The sequence below is a fragment of the Sesamum indicum genome, linkage group LG8, assembly GCF_000512975.1.
Source record: "Sesamum indicum cultivar Zhongzhi No. 13 linkage group LG8, S_indicum_v1.0, whole genome shotgun sequence".
NCBI lineage: Eukaryota > Viridiplantae > Streptophyta > Magnoliopsida > Lamiales > Pedaliaceae > Sesamum > Sesamum indicum.
Window position 1 is genome coordinate 12,236,427 of NC_026152.1, and position 19,390 is coordinate 12,255,816.

At 33.8% G+C, this 19,390-nt stretch overlaps 3 protein-coding genes across 4 annotated transcripts in view; 2 read left to right on the forward strand and 1 right to left on the reverse strand.

Moving 5' to 3' along the window:
- Positions 7 to 3,577, forward strand: LOC105168363 (ATP sulfurylase 2). Its single transcript, XM_011088420.2, has 5 exons — positions 7 to 675; positions 1,625 to 2,030; positions 2,461 to 2,721; positions 2,933 to 3,019; positions 3,159 to 3,577. The coding sequence occupies exons 1-5, from the start codon at positions 113 to 115 to the stop codon at positions 3,291 to 3,293; spliced, it is 1,452 nt and encodes a 483-aa protein (XP_011086722.1). The 5' UTR covers positions 7 to 112; the 3' UTR covers positions 3,294 to 3,577.
- LOC105168364 (probable thimet oligopeptidase) lies at positions 3,768 to 13,276 on the reverse strand. Of its 2 annotated transcripts, XM_011088421.2 has the most exons (21): positions 13,033 to 13,276; positions 12,393 to 12,514; positions 11,627 to 11,790; positions 10,983 to 11,073; positions 9,964 to 10,143; positions 9,532 to 9,612; positions 8,638 to 8,715; positions 8,223 to 8,282; positions 7,814 to 7,906; positions 7,406 to 7,486; positions 7,147 to 7,309; positions 6,925 to 7,045; positions 6,754 to 6,823; positions 6,269 to 6,376; positions 5,817 to 5,914; positions 5,684 to 5,729; positions 5,274 to 5,370; positions 5,035 to 5,108; positions 4,859 to 4,963; positions 4,299 to 4,379; positions 3,768 to 4,109 (listed from the first exon to the last, which is right to left on the reverse strand). In XM_011088421.2, the coding sequence occupies exons 1-21, from the start codon at positions 13,163 to 13,165 to the stop codon at positions 4,002 to 4,004; spliced, it is 2,154 nt and encodes a 717-aa protein (XP_011086723.1). In that variant the 5' UTR covers positions 13,166 to 13,276; the 3' UTR covers positions 3,768 to 4,001. The 2 variants fall into 2 exon arrangements, with proteins under 2 accessions (XP_011086723.1, XP_011086725.1); XM_011088423.2 differs by lacking the exon at positions 8,223 to 8,282.
- The window catches only part of LOC105168365 (F-box protein SKIP14), a 4,766-nt gene continuing 3,710 nt past the window's right edge, over positions 18,335 to 19,390 (forward strand). Inside the window, 2 exon segments of the mRNA XM_011088424.2 lie at positions 18,335 to 19,383; positions 19,386 to 19,390. The exon segment at positions 19,386 to 19,390 is cut by the window's right edge and continues 843 nt beyond it. Of these exon segments, the coding sequence (XP_011086726.1) occupies positions 19,218 to 19,383; positions 19,386 to 19,390 (171 nt within the window). The 5' untranslated portion in view covers positions 18,335 to 19,217.

The following is a 19,390-nucleotide window of genomic DNA, read 5'->3' on the forward strand; positions in this document are numbered from 1 at the left end:
AAACCCCCCCAAAAAAAAAAAAAAAAAAAAAAGAAGAAGAAAAGAAAGAAAGAAACAGCAAATTCTTGCATTGAGCCTTTTCTTATTTGTTATTATTATTACAACATTAAAAATGTCACTCACAATCAAGCTACATCATGTTAATAGTGCATCAGCACAAGGCCATGCGACAACATCAATCAAGAAAAGCGGTTACAGCACCAAATTCCATTCAAAGCCCATATACCACTCCAACCCTTTAGCCCCCCTTGTGATTTCTCACCAAAAAATGCAATCTTTGTCATCTTCTTGTTCAAGAAACGGTCTTGCGGTGAAGAGTTCTTTGATAGAGCCTGATGGGGGGGCGTTGGTGGATCTTGTTGTGCCTGAGAGCAAAAGGGGTGTGAAGATTTCTGAGGCTGAGGCTCTGCCCAAGGTGAAATTGACCAAGATTGATCTTGAGTGGGTTCATGTGGTAAGTGAGGGTTGGGCAAGCCCATTGAAGGGGTTTATGAGGGAAAATGAGTATTTGCAGAGCTTGCATTTCAATTCTTTGAGAATGGAAAATGGCAGTTTGGTTAACATGTCACTGCCTATTGTGTTGGCTATTGATGATGAGGTTAAGGAGAAAATTGGAGGCTCTGGTAATGTTGCATTGGTTGGGCCTGATGGTGATTTAGTTGCCATTCTTAGCAGGTTTGTGTGTTTGTTTCTAGTGTTAACTGTATGAGGAAAGAAAAAAGGAAATGATGGAAAATGATCTTTCTTTTCCATAATTTTTAATGATTATGTGTTTGTTTTGTGCTATGGGAGATGTGTGTTTCTCATGATTAAAATATTAGAGTTCACAGTTCATATATGGTGGAATAAGCAACTAGCAAAAGTTTTAAAAAAATGCAGCTTGTGCAGCTATATGTGTTAGGTTCAAGAAAACCAGTTTCCTGATAGGCTAGTTCTTGGCCTAATTCTTTTGTAGTAAATGAATGTTCGTTGCCCTTTTAACCTCGTCTTGTGCAGAAGGCTTCGATCTCAGTGTACATGTTGTATTCGACTGTTTCTGTGCCTAGTTGAGGGTTGCCCAGAGAGCAGGATTCACAAGTGCAAGATGGTTGTGTGCTGAAAATAACTGTTTGTAATTGACTTCTTGGATTTAAACTATTATGTGAAACTAAACTTTGTTTTTTCATCTACTTTTGACATGCTCACATACCAAAAGGAATTGTGAAATTTGAGTTCTAAATTCCTTTTCTTTGTTGTAAATTTTTGGATGAGTGAGGGGTTTGGTAAAGATGAGGCCGGGGTAAAAGATTTGACGTTAACCAAATTCATTGTTTCCAGTTATATGTCGAAAGCTGATACAAGATTTCCTAATTGTTCGGATGCTACCCAATTGATTTCATCGTTTCAAAATCACTGGTCATATGCGCTGAACTGCTTAGTTTCCCTTGTGGTTTGCTGGGACCAAATTTTATTAATCTCATGGCAAGAAGAATGTTGTATAGATGAGTTTTCTAATAGCTCTTATTTATCCGATACGTTAAAAGAAATGCATCAGAATTCATAATGAGACTGTAATGCCGAATCATGGAAGTCAGTATATCTTTTACATATATATTGTTTTCTAATTGTACTGTTTATTTGACAGTATTGAAATATACAAGCACAACAAAGAAGAAAGAATTGCTAGAACATGGGGAACCACAGCTCCAGGACTACCATATGTTGAGGAGGTAATTACTCCGGCTGGAAATTGGCTCATTGGTGGAGACCTGGAAGTGCTGAAGCCCATCCAATACAATGATGGTCTTGATCACTACAGGCTTTCTCCTCAACAACTGCGCAAAGAATTCGATAGACGTCAGGCGGATGCAGTTTTTGCTTTTCAGCTGAGAAATCCAGTACATAATGGTCATGCTTTGCTAATGAACGATACTCGTCGGAGACTTTTGGAAATGGGTTACAAGAACCCAATTCTTTTGCTTCATCCATTGGGAGGTTTCACAAAGGCTGATGACGTCCCTCTTGATGTCCGCATGGAACAACACAGCAAGGTTTCTCTATACTCAATCATCAGCATTTTGATTTATATATTTGAGAACATGGCCACTTGGTGGCATAGGGAAGAACTTCACACAAAATTAGAATTCTCATTAAGGTAGTACGTTAAGAGGAACCTAAAACAAGTCAACGACATGCTAATCGGGAATCGTCAGTTTAGATTATCGAGCACTCAAAGCATTTCGGCATAGTTTCTTTCATGAAAATAGGAATATTTCCTTGAGCAATTTTCTTCAATGTGTCTTCAACCTACGCAAAGAATTGTTATCCAAAGTCTTAATTAGAGCTAAAGTTTCTTCCTGAAAGGCCTTCCAGCTTGATACTCTGCATATCTTAAACTAAGCTGTGAGTCAATGGAAGTCATTTATTTCGCTACATGTACTATATCCTTTATTTTAAGAAAATGTCTCTTTTCTTGATAAGGTACTTGAAGATGGGGTTCTTGACCCTGAAACTACCATCGTGTCTATTTTCCCATCACCAATGCACTATGCAGGACCAACTGAAGTACAGTGGCATGCGAAAGCACGAATAAATGCAGGGGCCAATTTCTACATTGTGGGTCGGGATCCTGCTGGTATGGGCCACCCGACAGAGAATAGGGACTTGTACGATCCAGATCATGGGAAGAAGGTGCTAAGTATGGCACCTGGTCTTGAAAAGTTGAACATTCTACCGTTCAGGGTAGGTGGCATGATATAACAATTCTATACCTTTGAATTATATGATGTGTAGCTTCTCCTGAACATCGTAACTCGTGGGACATTCTCGATTCTTTACAGTAGTATAACTATTTTCTTGATCATGTTGTTCAATTGTACATCTTAGTTAAAGCATTGCTCAAAATTCACTCTTTGAACTATCATATAGGTATCTAATTTTCATGATAATATAGGTGGCTGCATATGATACTGTCGCTAAGAAGATGGCATTTTTTGACCCTTCTCGTGCTAAAGATTTTCTCTTCATCTCTGGAACCAAGGTAAGTCTTCTACGAGGAGTAGATATTTGCAAGATCATGTTCAACTCTCTCTCTCATGACCAGTTGTATGTTGATATTCTTTGGAGACAGTAGAAAATGTGAAAATTATCTCATGAAATCTTCATGTTTGCTTCTGTAGATGCGGACTTATGCAAGAACTGGCGAAAATCCTCCAGATGGTTTCATGTGTCCAGGAGGATGGGATGTCTTGGTCAAGTTCTACGAGAGCTTGCAGGCTGAGGATTCTACACTGAAGCAGACTGTGCCCGCATAGAGCAATCATTCTTTGATGAAGTTTAATGCAAGACAATCTCAATTGAAGTAGGATTACTATTCGATTTTAGACTTGGAAATTTTGCGCGATATCATTCTCATATTGAGGTTATGACTTCTTAGACGAGAATCTGGCACAATGACATGCATTAGTCATGAGGTGTAACTAGTTGACATCGGTCGCAAGTCATGACCATCAAATTGCATTTCATTTTTACCTTGTGTGTTTCTTTTATATTCTGGATGCAATTCATAAGCTTTAGCTATGATAACTGTTTCTTTAGACCTCTGGAGTTCTCGTAATGAGTTGAAGTTCTTAATCTTACTTTCGACAAAAGTGAATTTGCATTTTAGCTCATATTTCAGTTAACATACGCACGCCATATGTAAATATTTTTTACAAAAAGACAGATGACACACATTTTATACACATGGCATAATATACGATATGAAATACCAATTTGAACTAGAGATCTGAAGTGCAACAAAAATGTTTACTCAAGTTGCAATATTTACACTCATCGATGAGATGTCATAAAATCCGCAGTGCTTCCTAACTCATAAGTTACAACAACATCAAAAGCATCAATTACAGATCTACGCGTTTCAAACATAAAGAACGATGTTGTATGATTTTTTCAGTAGCAACTGCAAAATTGCAGGATGCACAAAAAAAACTATCATCCTGCTGTATAAGAACAAACGGCATCTAGACTGAATGAGCTTTGCTGTCTACAAAAGCTTGTATCGATGGTTCCCTTCCAAGAAAATCCGATAGTATCTCAAGAGGGTCTTTTGCACCTCCTGGGGCCAATACCTGTCAAATGGCATCGACCGCAAATATGAAGAGTTAAACACAGAAAATTTTGCTTCTTGCGGAATCTCAAGTATGATATACAGCAAATATGCAACTGATTAGAGGAGACCAGAAATAATATCTGATCTTGACACGAACAAATTTGATGAAGACAAAGTATTCAAAACTTAACAAAAATATACGCATTACCTTGTTCCTCAAATGCATGCCAGCATTCTGGTTAAATATGTCGTCACGAAACTTCATGGCAAATATATCAGCAGCAAACACCTATCAGTGAGATTAATGAACCTATTAGAGACATCCAACAACTTTGTTTTCCCTAACTATGTTGGATATGGGGTTTGAGTCAATGTTATACTTTCAGGTTACACTTCAACTGCTACAGGAAAATTACAATGTTACAATTTTTACAAGCGCCTCAACGTAAGTGAGAGACCATCTGTTGTGTGAGGAGCATTATCTGAACCATACAAACATTTGTGTATCTTGTGCTTGATTTTCCTGATTGTTTTTTGCAAACATTTCATAATCTGTCTTGCAATTTTCTATCAAATTGTAGCTCCAAAATAATCGTATATCATGCTATGGGGTGCATCAAACCTTAAAGAATAATGCAATCCATAATGCAATCTCATGTCATAATTATTAGCATAATGTAAGGGAATATCAAAACCTGTGGCGGATTGTCCACCCCACAAATTAATCTACATGCAGTAACAATATCATGACAAGGGGACGGCTCAAACCTCACTCCATATCCTACTGTAGCAAGTAGCTTCATAGCCAATAGCAGTCCGAGGAAAACAAGAAGCTGGATTTGTTCCTTCTAACATCGGTAATCCTAACATAACCTGCCATTATGAGAGAGAATTAAGCATGCTTATACACCGACATTGCCTGGGAAATCATTACGAAAGAATACCTTGGAATGGAGATGCTTAAACAACCCAATCATGTCTACGTTTTCACTGGAATGTATAATCTGATCAAAAAGGCCTGAAAACAAGAGCACATTGAGTGGACGAAATGAGCAAATATTCTTTGTAGCAACCTTTCTATAATATGCTTAACATGTAATTTGAAACATCCAGAAACCTTGATCCAACTACTATAGTATGAATGCGAAAGAAGTGTTAGATGTGGTTCCAAGAGAAGACTTACAATAAAGAATTTCTTGTTTCAGTTTGAGGGCTGAGAAGGAACACCACCATCTCTTAAGTGATTTACACATCTCATCATCGATTGGCTTTGTGATATCCTGGAAAAAAGGAAATGTATTTCAACAGATTTAAAAAGGCTTTAACATTACTGAAAACAAGTGCAGCTTAGTGGTAGACCTAGAAGACAGGAAGAGTCAGATTTGAGGTTTAAATGCAGAGGGTTCAAGACGAAAGGAATAACAAGAGAAAATCGGCACTGACAAACACGAAGGACTCTTGCATCCCTAGAGGATAGCAAATATTCTGTCTATTTAGCCACACGATTTCCAGAAAAGGTAATCAAAACAATTCTTAAGTTTGAGACTGTACTTAACCCAAAAGTCAGAGAGATGAAGTAAACAACAAAATTACCTGATGGAAACCAGAGATCAGTTTCAGAGAGCTGCTTTCGTAACACCTAAGCAAAAAAAATTGACTTGATTATCTCAGGAGGAGATATATATACATATATATAATGAGAACACTTAAACATTATAATATTTACCATTTCTCCAGTAAGAGGGATGGGATCTCGACAAAGTCAGGATCCAAGCGTAAGCCAGAAAATCTTGCAAATGGGGCGCGATTGCAAATATGGTGGACCTAATATCAACAGATGAAGTAGTTAATTAATTGAAAAGCGGTCATTTCATAAGACGTATCTTGACCTTGATAAGAAAGCACATCAATCAGAAGAGAATTTGCAAGAGAAAGTAGTAAAGTTGGACGAAGTGGCAAATTGCTCAAGTAAAATCACCAAACCATCTAATAAGATTAACGATATGATAATGGAAGCCTTTGAAGCCTAAAATGGAGCTTCAGATCGCAACAGACTGATATGAATGAGTTCAGAGTATAATACAGAAAAAAGCAATCAATTTACCTCAGTTGATGTTTCATGTTTTATACTAAACAAGAGTAGTTTTATAGAATCTGAGTAATCTGAAAGAAACTTACCACATGACCAAACTCATGGAGTAAATTTACTACTTCAGAGAATCTCAGCAATCCAGGACGTCCATCAACTTCCTTTTGCAATTGAGAAATAAGTAATGCCACTGGAATCTGGAAATAATAAATTGATGTTAGTCCAACTTTGAAAACAAACCTATAAGCAAAAGGACAACATAGCCAAGACTCATTCACATGTTGCTAGTAATGATAAGTTGCAGGAGGATGCATAATGCATACTCCGCCAAATGACTATTGATATGATGAATAACCACAACCAGTACAAGTGTACAACAAAAAAGGCATCATGGTTCAAGGGCAAAATCAGCCACCTGATGTATTTGAAGAGAAGTTGAAAAAATAAGATGAATACTAACAAACTATCAGTGTTCAAACCAATTCCAGATGTGGTGTAGATTTCACCGGATAATGAAAAACAACAATCAGAACTGCCATAAATCAACACATGATGGAAAGGATGACATATTTACCTGTCTTGTACTGTTAATCCATGAACCATTTTGAAGAGACACAACACAGGTATGCCCATATTTTCCTTCCCTATTTTAAATGCAACATGGGGTTCAGATTCGTTTATCATAAAGGTAAAGTATTATTCACTTGAATCCAGCTAACTAAACAAATAAACTGAAAAAATGAACCTGCTATATATATCAATATAAAAGTAACCCATGAGTTCGCCAGAGCTCAAGTCAAAAACTGAAAAAAGCTGCACATCTTGATGCCAAACTTCTGCACCTACTACTTCCTCAAATCTCAAGCCTGCATTAAGGAGAGAAAACTAGAGCGTAATATACCATGTTATGAGCATTAGTCAACAAAGATACACAATTCCACTTCCACAAAAACGTGCAAATAATTACCAAATAGGTCTTGGCATATTTTGAAGATCCCGGATAAAACTAAATTGATGGGAAAATACTGCTTGACAACTCCAAAATCCAGACCAAACTGCTGTTCCTTTATCTTCTTGACATAATATGGTAGGTCTTCAATTCCAAAGGGAATTTGTCCCTCCTCTTTTCTCTTAAACACATCAGCATAACAAAGTTTCAGAAAAAGGATTATGATCCATTAACAAGACAAAAATGGGACAATTGAGAAGAAAAGAGACATGCCAACCTTCATTTCCTTTAACAGAGAGAGTTCCTTTGATGCTGACTCAGTTAAGCTTCCGGATATTTTTTCTAAGAACTCAAATACCTAAAGACAGCAGTAGCGACTTTTTCCAGATCAAGTAATTCATAGAAGTAATGTCATAATACAAATACATAGTGTATGAAGCATAACAAGCAGGGGGAAACAACAGAAACACAATCCGATCATTTTCTGACCAGTCATTAATGTCATTTGGCAAACTAGGTAGGTCCTTGACCCACCAAGCAAATTTTGAAAGTTCTCATAGTGATTATTTTTCTAAACATAAAACTGGACAGAAAAGAGAAATAATTGCTTAGGGGCATAGGTGAATCGATTTTAGGCAATATGAAAGTATAAGTTCAGGAATTACTGATATAAACCCGGACAAACCTTTGTTGACGACTTTGCCATTCTGCGGTCAATAGCATATTCTGCATAGTTTGAGTAGCCTAGTAATCTGGCGAGTTTATGACGCAACTGAATCTGGCAGTACAAGAGAGAATATGAATGTCAAGTGGCTCTTCCTTATTTAGACGTAGGGTGCACAAGAAACTAGAATTTGTAACAAAACATTCACTCATAATTTTGAGCAATGAAGCAGTGCAAAACTTCAATTATCTTGCACTGTCACCTTATTTCCAGACTAAGAAGGTAGCCTAACAAGGCCAACCCTTCAGAGATAGAACCAAAAATGGGACAGTTTCAGGAGTACAGTAAAAAACAGCTCATCATTTTGACTTCATCAGTCCCAATACCCGTCCCTTGTGTTACATTACTGAACCTTAAGCCCACAACTTACACTGATCTTACAATTCAAAGGAAACCCTAGCAACACCTTGAATAGACAGTCTTCCACTTCCTACAACAGTTTCCAACAAGATTTCCATCATATAATAGAAGATCCTCAGGAATCCATACAGATATACTATTTCCTAAGTATTGTGTTTAAGGTAGAAAGACTACAAGCAAAATACCTATCTAAAAAATGTCTTGCATCAAACAGAACCTTTTCCAACTCCCCATGGTTCGTCGTCAATTCAGAGTCACAGAAAAATCATAAAGCAATAATCAATGTCATCCCCAGACCTTGTACACTTATAGAAGAGATGGCAGTGCAGAATATCTAAAGTAAAATGAAGTCTAATAAGGGCAAGACGAAGTACAATAGGAAACTATATGCATTAGTTGATTATGGATGAGCATCGAGATATTACCAGCTTTTCCAATACAGAAAGATTTACTTCGCATCTCCTCCCATAATCCACAGCTACAGACTTCCTGGTCGATCCTACCTTCAGAACAGCAAAGTACTTATGAAGCATAAATATATGAATTGCAGTGTGGTTCTATATTAGTATCAGAATATATATACAACTCACAAAACATTCAGGAGTCATATGCAATGCATAAATGAAAATTTGCAGGAAATAGTTGTAATAATGTGAAAAGGAATATTCTAAGAAAATTAGTAGAGCTGAAGGAATAAACATCTCCTTGCTAATTCTAATCTTTATTCAAATGTTCAAGATTTGAGATTTTATTTCCCTTGTAAATCCTTACTGTCCAATTTTCTTCAAACATACGCCCAACTGCGACCACTTTCACTCGTGAATATTTTTACTAATTCCTAATAATATTAAAAAGAAAATTCTAAACATAATATACAATACTTAGTGTTAGGAACAATAGGTTGCTGAAGGGTTCATGTGATCTTTACTCAACTGCCTAACATTTCAAAATTTTGTTTTCCTTTCCTGAATAAATTCATTGCACTCCAACTTTCTTCAAACAGGCATCTAACTGGTGGATATTTCAATAATATATATTTAATATTCCAAATAAGTTCAATATTCCATACTGATCGTCACATTGAGACCACATTACAGATATCCAACTTTTTTCCAATCAGGCATCTATAGTCAATTTTCAAATCTTAAGGGCAGGTAATATCAGCCGGCCTACTGCAAAACTTTACCTTTTATAACTTAAGATTGCAAAAATGAAGTTGAAAAAGTTATACCTCCACATGAAAGCAAATGGATGCCACAAGATAATTGGTAGTATACTTGGACAGGTGAATAGATGAGCAATATCTTTCGAAAATTTACCTTACATAGCTCGAGAATAGGTGACACATGATGGCTTCTCAACACAACCTTGAATTTACCATTTTCAGTTTTCTCCAAACTCTGAAACAAAGACAGATATCATTGTGCTACTCCAGGCAGCAAAGACAGTGATGGAGCTCGAATAGTGTGCGATCAAGTCATTTAATCATTCTTAATTTTAGAATCTGGACAAAATTAAAAGAACGTAGTGGGTCTTAGTTTCTTCTAAGAAACTGGTTTCTCGCACTTTGACAGATTTGAAACTTGAGTTCATAATACTGTCTCACCTTGTGACCGACTTATATTCTCACTAAACAAAGAATGCATCCATATGGTATCAAGGACGAAAGGCTATAAATCTAGATGACTATTGAAAATTAAAATTCAAAATATGTAGGTTTTTAATGAAATATAGAACACCGAACTCACAACCTTGAGGAACTCTGGAGGCAAACCAACTAGCTCCATATCATGGAAAAGAAGAAATGTATTATCATCATTCAGATTTCGGATGTATCGCATACTTAGCTCATCTATTTGAGCCCTCAAACGCTGCAACTCCTCCCTCTTAGTTGAGGTGAGATTCAATCCGTTCCGTTCAAAGTCTTGAACCTGTCACTAGACATTACAAATAAAGACTTGACTAATACACCCTGTTTTCAGAACAAAAAGGCATCAAGAGGGAAAAAAATTCTTTTCATGAACCAGCTGCCGAGCAAGTGTCTGGTTGTTGCTTCAATTTCTCTATGTTGTGCATGGGAGACATGATATTATAAAAAGCAGAATCTATTGAACAATAACCAAGTAATGGTATTACAAAAGGGAGAATCCATTAAACTATAACCAAGTAACCAATAACAAAGATACTTCTTTTTACGAAAAGGAGGAGTAACAAGGTAAGCACATAATCAAGATAATGGCAATGACTAGCATGATCTATATCCAAAACTGGACTGAATGAAGACCATAGCAGAGCAACCTTAGCATAAACAAGAAAAAAACAAGATATTGAAAGTACATTTGCAGTTTTTCCAAGGGAAAAATAATGTCAACTTATACTGTCTACTGAATTATGATTGCATTTCCTTTATGCAATTCTACATAATTTTGATGTATAGCTTCTGGGAGTAGCTGATAAAAATCTATAAAATGAGAGCATGGCAAAAGATTCCAATCAACAATTTGTTCTCACCTCTGAATTGTCCATTGATGTAACAAAGCTTTTGGGAATATGTGAAAGGTACAGCTCTTAAGAGTTAAAAATCTTGTCACTAGGCCAATGAACAACATGAGATGATATAATCTGAAGGAAAGTGCTTTGATGATAAATGCAGTAGAAAACTGCTAATTGGCTAAGCCGCCGAAGATTAAAGAAAGATTGGTATAGCCTATAAATAGACCATTCATGAGTGCCACATCAGGCGGTAGATAATTTGCTTACAGGTTCATACCAAATACTGTGCAAAACGCTTGACTTCGGAGCTCATCCAATCCCCCCGTGCTGTGAAAGCTTTAATAACACGGTACACATCTTCACGCTTACTGTATGGTTTGCATGAAAAGAGACAGTATTAGATGTTCAGAATTCTTCTAAAAGATTCAACTGAAAAACCTTATTTAGGGCATTTATTGTTATAGATTTTCCTGGAAGGGGGTCAAAATCAATCAACTTCTGTTTGCAGCATTATTGATCAAAATCCAAAAGCACCACCTACACCGAAAACCATATATATCCTTTTGAAAACACAGCTGTATAAATGTGTTTTCTTGGATAGATGCTCTTCGATAAGGTTTATATCCTCAAAGTGTTTAATCCCAAGCGAAAAACGCAAGTAGACAAGCAATTAAAGTGGAAAATGCATGATAGGCTTTTACACCAATTATTCTATTATCAGATTAAATTTAGGCTCAGGGACAATTTTACTGGCATAGGATGTAATACTTGCTAAGTTGATCCAGTTTCCTACAGCATTCTAATTTGTGAATATTTTTTCCTTCTCCTTGGTGTTAAGAGTCATCTAAATGTACGTCCTTATCCAAGGCATAACATTCCAATCGGAGTGACTAAGAGAGGAAAAACAAAACTAAATAAAACCTGCATCCAGAAACATGAGCATCAATTCTTCGCTCAGCTTCAGTGCTTGCTTTACGAATATCTTCAGAAGCAGATACCAATTTAGGGAATGCACAAGACTGTATCAGAGGAAATTGCTGTGCTTCTAATTCCACCAATGGTAGTATTGTGTTGGAATATGTCACCTGTGAGCATACTTAAATTAGTTTGTTATACAGGTGTTTTCAAACATGGAAAGGCATTCTGAGAAAGAATTTTCAACCATGAGCCAACTGAAGCGAATCTAGAAATTTTTCTATATAATAATTCGACAAAAAATAAACCTTGATAATTATAATTATCCTAAAAGGTTGGATGCCAACAACTGTTAGAAACACACAGGAATTTAGGTATATATTAAATTATGTCAATAAAATATAAAATTCAGATAAAGCTTCATTATCAATAAGTATTTCATCTATATTAGCTTTCATTCAGATCCATCTGAAGCACCTGTAAAAAACTTATATATTATATTTCTATTAGATTTAGCAGCATGAAGTTGGAGGTCAAATGTGGAATTGGTTGCAGATTAATTCAGTTGAACAAAAACCTTCACAGTTTCAACTTCCGACACAAGCTCAATTTCACACATCAAAGTGGATCCTTTACTTAATGAGCATGAGCCGACTTAGTCTCTAATCACAAATACAATTCAGGCAACGGACTCTAAGAAGAGGTCATAACTATAATGCTGCATTCTTTTCTTTATTCTTGTCACATCCATTAGTTAAAATTTATATATTACCTTGTCAAGTGGAACTGAAGCAATTGTATCATGAACCTCCTTAGATTTTGCAACAATGTGGTCCGCTAACCTCAGTATTTCAGAAGCGGATAAATTTATCCGCACATTTGATCCCGGAACCACTGAAATTTGAAAATAATAAACCAAACTTCAAAAATGAGATACACATCAAATTTACATATCAAATAAAATGACCATCTAAAACCAACTAAGCTGCCTACATTTCAACTAAAAAGAAGTTAACAACATTGGAAATCCCCAAAACCTCCATTAAACACAACATGCACATCTCCAAGTACAATTCTTGAAATGAAGAACATTGCAACACCTAATTCATATGCACCAAGAAAACTTAAAACAGCTAAAGACAACTGGCTAATCCACAATTACGCTAAAAAATAAGTCAAAAAACATTACAAAGAGCCCAAAATTCCACCCAAAGCACGTGTACCTCCTAACCCACTTCTTTAAACTCAGAACTTCACAAGAACCGATTTTTAGGCATAAAGATTAAAGAAACCTCAAAACAGCAAAGGAGCAACTGGGCTCTACTCAATTACACCAGAAAAGACAGAAAATATGACAAAACCATGAACCCAAGCATCCACACATAAACACAGGCGGGTGTGTGTGTGCAGACCTTTCTTCTTGCGATTCTTGATGTGGGTGTTGAGTGCAGTGAAGGCAAAGTTGACTGCAACAGCGAGCACTGCAGCTGCTCCGGTCAAAACTATCAGATTTCTTCTTTCTCTTCTCTTCCTTTCAATCTCCATTCTTTGATTTCCTTATTCTTCTCCCCCTTCAATTTCTCTCTCTGTGTGTGTGTCCGCTCTGGATTCTTATTTGTATTAATTTAATACGGAAGCAGGTGAGGATGGGAGAGACGGCAAATGGGAGGGAAATAAAGGCGGACTTCACAATATACTGAAAATATTTCACCAAATATTGAAATATTCAATTTGTCAGGGATTATATTTATTTTTAAAATAATCTTATTGAATCAATATTACATTTCAATTGATAAATTTAAAAAATTATATATTTTAAATTCATAATAAAAATTTCTTCTCGTAAATAATTTTTAAGTTACATTTGAAATTATAAGTTTAAATTTAAGACGATGATTTAAAAGAATGCATAATTATATTTATATCTCTAATTTATGGTTTATTTATAGAAATTATTTTTATTTTTTGTATAATTAAATAAATCCCTGAAATCAAAAAGTACGAATAATTTGGGTGTATGTAATTTTTAAAAAGCAAAGGTGATTTGTATAAATGATATTGACTTTTGATGTGGAAGTATATGTAATTTTTTAAAATATAGGGATAGTTTGTGTAAATAAATCAACGATCATGGGTGTAAGTACAATTATCCTTTAAAAGAATGATTTCAAATAACTCTATATTAGAACAATTTAAAATTTATCAAAATTTAACAAAATATAATTTAAATTTAGAATCGAATAATTTGAAATTTTTTGAATTATTCAAATAATTTATTGCTAGTAATTTGAATTTTGCAATTTCAAGGGAGCCCCCTCTGGTCCTAACAACATTTATTTTAAGAATTAATAATTACCATTCTCCGACCCTTAATCAATTCAAATATAACTTCAAAATCTTAACACTTTATATTTCAATTAAATATTATATAAAACTCATTTTATTTACTAAAATGTTCTTACTTATATCTATTTCATTTACAAACATTAATCATCCATTTTATTTTATTGATTATATTTTTTATTCAATTGAGGTCAAATTTTTTTTTTTTTTTCATTTCTCTTATTTTATTTTTATTTTAATATATTAAATATTTCAATTATACACATGCTTAGGGTGCTAGTGTAAATGATTGTCCAGAAGTTTTAACATAAAAATAATAATAATAATAATAATTTAAAACAAAAGAAGTACTCGCAAGATACTAATTATTATATAAGTTGTAAATTTAAACGCCACAATCATATTTTTTAAAATTTTTGCATAATCAATATGCGTCAAAACAAATTGTCTCGATTTAATGACATTTACGTTCAAATTAGTCGTCATTACAAATAAAAAAATAAAAGGGATAGTTACACTCCTTCTCCTGAGGTTTGATGTAAATATACATAGGTTTTTTGTGGTTTGAAAATTTATATTTAACACCCATGAGGTTTGCTTTCATTAAACAAACAAATCCATTTGTTATTTAAAATTCACATAATTGTTGATATTAATTAAAAAATATATATATTTTATCTCCGATTGACTCATTGCAGGTCAAATAAGTTTTTTATGACCAAATTACTCTCATACGTCTTCACACGTTAATGCATGTGAGGAGTATATCTTCACTGTTATAAAGATAATTTAAATAAAAAATAATTATTTAACTTGCAGTAAGTCAGTAATAAGTCAATCGATGGTAAATATTAATTTTTATTCAATTTTTTAATTAATATCAACAATTCAATAAACTTTAACTAACTGAAGAACTTATTTGTTAGACGAAAGCAAACATCAGGGTGCAAGATGTAAATTCTCAAATCACAAGAGGTCTACGTATAATTACCCTAAACCTCAGAGAAGGAGAATGTAATTATCTCAAAATAAAATTCAATAAAAAATTATAAATACATACGTATTTATGTATGTATTGCATGTGAAATTGCAGGGATGATTTGTGTATTTTCCTTTGACCAATAAAAATAAAGTGTTGGCGTAATTGAATTATTGACTAGAAAACAAAAGAAAGGAAGAATAATTGTTACCATATAAGACTTACTGTCAAATGAAGGAATTAAATTTTATAATTTACGCTTTGTATCACCCATTAATACAACACCAACATTATGATTTACTTTTCAATAATGATACATCCCTTAATCATTTTTTTAAACCACAAAACTACAAAAGTATTTTCCAATCGAACTTGATGGCCATCAATAAAGACATTAAGTTTATAATATTTTCTATTATTATTAATTTGGCAGATCCAAAAAACAAATATAAATACAGCATAGACGACACTTCACATGCCGCTGACACCTTTGAATATGTCATACTAAAGTATCTCCATCTAATTTCAAATAATCCGGCTGAAAAATAAACTTTTTAAACAGCAAGTAATAGATTTCCAAATTGATAGATAGACTCGGCAAGGCTCTTTAAAATGGCAATATCTTCGTTTAACTAAGTCAAAAACCATGAAGGGTTTTTCTGTTGATTAGTTAACACATGCAGCTTTCCTACGACATATCATTTTGCCTTAACTAATTCTCAGATCTTGATCTACGGCAGCTTATAAATAAAAGCATTTGTGTAGTCATTCGGAATCAAGTATCTCTTACTCACACACTCAATTCTCTCTCGTTTTTTAGCTACGTTTGGCTCACCTTTCGCAGTCCACTCAAGTTTCATCATTTTATCAGCATACTCCAGCATTATTTCACATTCTCTCGAGTTTTTCCTTTATTTATCTCAGTAAACTATTGTTGATTTAAGCATCGGGCCACTAACCTCTATTTTGCAGGTTAGTCCCCCATTAATTTTATTTTTTTTAAAAAAATCTTTTGACTCTTGTGGCGCGACTAAAACAGGTTACTCATCAAATAGCATTATTAGAAATTATACAATATATAAGTAATTTGCGCAATAAATAATACCATGATGGTGAATGAGGCACACTGTTATTTTTATGGTGAGAATGTTCTAAATTGAGAAGTAATAAAAGTTGGAAATATTTGAAATACGAAAGCTAAAAGTGGGGAAAAAAATAAAATTTAAGTTTTTGAAAAAATAACTGATGGAGAACTACTTATAATTTTTAACATAAATAAATTGAATTTAAGCCCACCCAATGGACTTGCAACATGTGGTGGGCCTTTTACGTAATTAAATAAAAAATAATTATAATTGGATTAAAAGTTTAAATTATAATTTTTTTCTATACTTGGTTTAATTTAACTCAAAAAATTAATTATTGGAAGAAAATAAAACATCATAAAATATTATATTTATACTAAAAATAAAAATTTAATATGTCCAATCTTAAAGTCAAAATATCTGAGACGTTTAGTGTGGGCCTTTTGAACCAATAGTGGGTCAGTTGTAGGGTGAATTGGTGTATTGTATTGTCAATAAATCCACAAAATGTTGCAGTTGTGATTGGCATAATTAGTAATGAGTACCAAAAGAGCCTGTCAATCTATTGTCACAACTTTAGCATTAATGAGATCAAGTTGATCTATATACAAAGTATTGTTCGTTTTGATTTTTTTAAAGTACTGGAGTTATATTTAGGTTTAATTGTCGAAATCTTCATCAGAAATTGTTGTGGGAATACATCAAGTATAGTAACGAAAAGATCAAAACATTCCCTTGTAAAGACAAAATACTTTTACAAAATAAAGATCTACGTGTTTTTACCCTGCTAAGGACGTACATGTTAAATTTGACCCAACTCGGCGATATGTACCTAAAAGCTCCAGATCGAGATTTGTTGGCCCGTACAAGTATATACTTTTGGTTTTATGAATACCTTATAACTATTTTGGACTAAGGTACGCCATTTTTAACTGAGATAATCTCATGTTTCCTCTCTTTGGGTGTACACTCACTAACTTCAATATCGGATGGTCTTAGTTGGAGTCTTGGAGATCTCCTAGTGAACTTAACGGCTTGTTCGTGTTCTCAACGCCCAAACACCTTTTGGATCAGCTACCTTGAGGTCATTGTAATCTCTTGATTCAGATCAGACAAAATTATAATTTTGTAACGTTTTATAGGTATTATAATGTATATAATTGATGGGTGATTTTTTTTTCATAATTTATTCGAAACATTTCTAGTAGAAACATTTTTTTGTAAAATTTTAATACAGAAAAAGTTTTTATACATTTACTTGAAACCATAAGATAAGTAATAGAATCAGATTATTGCATGATTTTGTTTTTTAAATTTACAAATTTTGCTTCTGAACTACTTAAATTAAGCTGACTTAAATAAAAAAAATATAAACAATTCTTACTAACTTTTGTAAATTATACATAAAACTGCAAACATTTAATTATTTTCTCAAGCACTTCAATTTTTTTATTTTTATTTTATATTTATTTTTAAACATTCCCGACTTTCACTACAACTTATTTTTACCACAAAGCATAAATTGTTACATATACCTTTATAGTATTCATTTTGTAATAATAATAATAAAGAAAATGTCCTCATGGTAGTATATTGATGAACCTTATTATGGTTTTCATTTGGATCTTCTGGTTTTCATTTGGAATTTCATTGCAATAATACTTAAAAGGAATAATTACATTTGACTCCCTAATCAATGGTTTATCTACACGAATCATCCATATTTTTTTGCATGATTATAAAGACAACCTATAACAACAAAAAATTAACGATAGTTTGTGTGATAATGGTAACGTTTTTTGGGTAGTATATGTGTAATTTTTTAAAAATATACGGATGAATTGTATAAATGATGTCGATATTTATGGTGGATGTATTTATAATTTATCCGAAAGATATAAATAATTTATAAAAACAGTCCATGTATTAAGAGGTGTAAATATAATTATCCTTGAAATGATGATATTTGTCAAAGGTCATAAACATTTTTGTAATTGATTTATAGCCCACATTAAAGATACATAATTCAGCATCAATTTGCTTTATTCACACATGAGAAGAAAATATTTAGACAAGCATTAATGAGAATATTTTTACAGTTTTTTAATTATAAATTTTATATATATATAAGAAAAAGAAGAAATATATTTTGTAGGTTATTAATTTTAAAAAATTATAATTTTATAAATAATAAAAAATATTTATAATTATAATAAATTTTAGAATGCATATTGTAATTTAAAAAAAAAAAAAATTCGCCTAAGGAAAAGGATTTCCTTTGGTTTGGTTTAGTGGGATTGCAGTGGAGGCAGCCGAACACACCGGGAAAGCATATTTCCCCTCCGCACACGTGTCTACCACCGCTTTGCCCTACCTAAATTTCGCACCCTTTACTCTTTCTCCACTTCCCTCTCCTCTGTTTTTCCTTTCTTCCCTCCGCCCAACTCAAATTTCCTTTGGATCGGCAGGATTTTGGATTTTTGGAATCCCATTTCGTTTTCCGTGGTGAATCCCCATTCACGCTGACGGTTTCAACTGGCCTCAATATCTCTCAGCAATCGCCTTGCTGTTGAAAAGATAGGGTTTGGGTTTTGAAAGAAGAGATCGGGTTTTTCTTTTTGTTTTTTGTTCGGTGGAATTTGATTCATTCTTTGATTTTACGTGTATGTAAGTTTGATAGATTGGGGGAATTGTAGCGTTCATTGCTTGGTTAGGAGGTGTGATTCTTTCAAGCCCTAGGTTGGGTGGTTTCGTTTTTGTTTTTTCTTTTTGATTAGTGGCATTGGGAATTCTTTGATTCTTTTTGTATATAAGGGAAGTTTAGTTTCATTGATTGATTTGATAGTTGTAGCTTAAAAGAGAAAAATTATATCCTTAGGGTTCGGTACAAGAAAATCTCGGTGAAGTTTTTGGTGCTTTGTTTTAGTCTGTCATTGAAAATTGAGGGCTTTCTTGTTTGAATCTTCTTAAAAAATAAAAATAGGAAATAACCCCCAAAAAAGGTAAAAAGAATCGATAAAAAGCCCCCCCAAAAAAAAGAAAAAAGAAAAAAAAAAAGGAAAAGAAAAGAAGGGGAGAAAAAAAGGTTCTTGGTTGGAGTTTAGGAGTTTGCCCATCTGCCCTTCGAGTTTATTAGGAAATAGAAAGAGAAGAAAGGTACTGATCTAGGATTTGCTGTAGAGATATTGAGATGGCCTTGAACTATTCGCATAGGCCGCTATTTCCAGCACATATTTCTGAAGAGAATTTGGTGTCACCTGTGAGAATTGTGAATGGGTATCTTGTGGAGGATGTTGCTGAGAAGAATGGGGAAGCTTACTCAAGGCCATGGCATGTGAGTCGAGGAGAAGCTGAGGACCAAAA